Raw genomic sequence first — 2,898 nt, 5'->3', positions numbered from 1 at the left:
CAACCCCCAACCCCCACCCCCCACCCCCCAAACCCTAAACCCTAAACCCTAAACCCTAAACCCTAAACCCTGTATAAAAAGGGTTTACAGTGATTCCTTCAGCCTGCATGTCAGTGGGTGAGGGGACAGGGAGAGGGGGGGCGACGAAGCTGCTGCTAGAAAGCCCCAAAGTTTTGTCTGGGGTTAGGTCTGCATGCGTCAGCAGCAGCGTGTCTGCGTCTGCTGCTGTTGCTTCGAGAGTGTAACGCACGGAGCAACGCCCGCAGTGGTCTGAACATAAACATTGCTGCAGCAGCAGCAGCAGCAGCAGCAGCAGCAGCAGCGGGAGCAGTGAGAGCAGCAGCGGGAGCAGCAGCAGCAGCAGCAGCAGCAGGAGTGGGAGCAGCAGCAGCGGGAGCAGCAGAAAAAGAAGGAACAGAAAAGGAGATGGAATACAGCAGCAGAAACAGCAGCAAATAAAGCAGCAGCAGCAGCAGCAGCAGCAGCAGCAGCAGCAGCAGCAACAGCAATGGTGGAAGCAACAGCAGCAGCAGCAGCAGCAGCAGATAGCAGCAGAAGGGGAGACATATACAGAAGCTTTGCTGCTGCAGCAGCAGCAAAAACGTCTCCCAGCAGCAGCAACGGCAGTAGCAGCAGCAGCAGCAACAGCAGAAACAGCAACTGCAGCAGCAACCCTAAACCCTAAACCCTAAACCCTAAGTCCCTAGGCTATATATATCTCTTGCGGTGTATCCTCAAACCCTAAACCCTAAACCCTAAACCCTAAACCCTCACATCCCTAGAGACGAAGCTCTCCACATTGGAGCTGTCGATGGGCAGCAGACCCAACCTGAAACAAAACACAAACCCTAAACCCTAAACCCTAAACCCTAAACCCTAATTCCTAGCCTAAAGTGGTAAACCCTAAACCCTAAACCACAGTTATATAAACCCTCATCGACCCCTACAAGAAGCCCCTTATAGGTGAACTGTTTCACACAGACAAAACCCTTGCAATCCACAATCTAGGGTTTAGGGTTTAGGGTCTAGGGTTTAGGGTTTAGGGTTTAGGGTTTAGGGTTTAGTACCTGTGCACAATGTACTCATCATGCAGCACGCTGGTGTTCTCGAAGACAGTCACCAAATCTATCGCCAGAGTTGGAACCTCAGATATCTGGATTCATAAACAATAAACCCTAAACCCTAAACCCTAAACCCTAAACCCTAAACCCTAAACCCTAAACCCTAAAACTAAACCCTAAACCCTAAACCCTAAACCCTAAACCCTAAACCCTAAACCCTAAACCCTAAACCCTAAACAACCCTAAACCCTAAACCCTAAACCCTAAACCCTAAACCCTAAACCCTAAACCCTAAACCCTAAACCCTAAGCCCTAAACCCTAGAATCTGAACTCTAAACCCTTAACACTAAACCCTGAATTCCACCGTTTCAGCAGTTTCATGCAACTAGTCAATCCTAAACCCTAAACCCTAAAACCCTAAACCCTAAAACCCTAAACCCTAAACCCTAAACCCTAAACCCTAAACCCTCGTCTTACCATTACTCTTCTGAGAGCATTTGCAATGGAGACATCACAGTTACTAAGAGTGAAGCGAACCACTTTATTAGATAGCTCGGTAACCCTAATAGCTGCTTGTGCTAGCTGCTGCTGCTGCTGCTGCTGCTGCTGCTGCTGCTGCAGCAGATGCGGCTGCTGATTCAGCCGCTGCAGTGCAGCAGCAGGGCCCCCAATAGACCCACCAACAGAGCTGCTGTAGTCAGCAATGTTACTCATCCTTGCTGCTGCTGCTGCTGCTGCTGCTGCTGCTGTTGCTGCTGCTGCTGCTGCTGATGCTGTTGCTGCTGCTGCTGCTGTTGCTACTGCTGCTGCTGCTGCTGCTGTTGTTTGCTTACTCGCCCCCAAGCCATAACAACGCCGGTATTAACTGCAGCAGCAGCAGCAACTGCTGCTGCTGCTGCTGCTGCTGCAGCTGCTGCAGCTGCTGTTGCTGCTCGCTCCTCGAATGGAGCCCCAGGGGAGAACCAACTGTTGTTAGGGTTTAGGGTTTAGGGTTTAGGGTTTAGGGTTTAGGGTTTAGGGTTTTGTATACAGTCTGGGGTGTATGTACACCCTAGATCTTCCCTCGAGGGTTTAGCTGCAAATGGAAGGCCAAAGAGGGGCCCCAACAACCTCAGCATTAGGGTTTAGGGTTTAGGGTTTAGGGTTTAGGTTTCAGGGTTTAGGGTTTAGGGTTTAGGGTTTAGGGTTTAGAGGTTTATAAAAATTCCATCGAAGGCTTGCTGAAGAGTAAACCCCTTTAAAGGGCAGCCGACGCATGCAGCAGCAGCAGGCCCTGCTGCTGCTGCTGCTGCTGCTGCTGCAGCAGCAGCAGCAGCAGCTGCTGCTGCTGCTGCTGCTGCTGCTGCGTCTATGAAACTAACAGCAGCTAATTAAATAATAATTAAAATCAGTGCGTTTCAGGTGTATAGGCAGCTACAGCTTCTCCCCCTCCTCGCCGCCACCAGCAACCGATCCAAGCAGCAGGTGAGGTGTACAGACACCGCAACAATTTCCCTTGCTGCTGCTGCTGCTGCTGCTGCTGCTGCAGCAGCAGCAGCAACAGCAGCAGCAGCAGAAAGGGCAGCAGCAGCAGCAGCAGCACTCATCAGAACCGCTCGGTACCATGCCACCACATTGACCTGTGTGGCAACTGCAGCAGCAGCAGCAGCAGCAGCAGCAGCAGCAGCAGCAACGGCAGCAGCAGAAACACCAGCGACACCAGCAGAAACGGCAGCAGCAGCAACATGAGCAGCCGTAGCAGCAGCAGCAGCAACAACAGCAGCAACAGCAGCAGCAATAGCAGCAGCACTGGCAGCAACAGCAGCAGCAATAGCAGCAGAAATAGAAGCAGCAACA

At 51.7% G+C, this 2,898-nt stretch overlaps 2 protein-coding genes across 2 annotated transcripts in view; one reads left to right on the top strand and one right to left on the bottom strand.

Annotated features, from left to right (window-relative positions):
• Positions 1-459, top strand: part of EMH_0057560 (uncharacterized protein) — a gene marked incomplete at both ends in the record, with an annotated part of 3,248 nt that extends 2,789 nt beyond the window's left edge. The window contains one exon of the mRNA XM_013497488.1: positions 241-459. Coding sequence (XP_013352942.1) covers positions 241-459 — 219 coding nt within the window. The remainder of the gene's footprint in view (positions 1-240) is intronic.
• Positions 460-762: 303 nt separating this feature from the next.
• On the bottom strand, positions 763-1,776 carry EMH_0057550 (DNA-directed RNA polymerase II, putative; the record flags this gene model as incomplete). The annotated part of the gene is made up of 3 exons (XM_013497487.1): positions 763-829; positions 1,068-1,153; positions 1,540-1,776. 3 exons carry the CDS (start codon positions 1,774-1,776, stop codon positions 763-765), a joined length of 390 nt encoding a protein of 129 aa, XP_013352941.1.
• Positions 1,777-2,898: the final 1,122 nt, after the last annotated feature.

The sequence above is a fragment of the Eimeria mitis genome, genomic scaffold (assembly GCF_000499745.2).
Source record: "Eimeria mitis Houghton genomic scaffold, Emh_scaff2708, whole genome shotgun sequence".
NCBI lineage: Eukaryota > Apicomplexa > Conoidasida > Eucoccidiorida > Eimeriidae > Eimeria > Eimeria mitis.
Note: the sequence above shows the minus strand (reverse complement) of the source record. Positions and strands in the feature narration are given on the sequence as shown.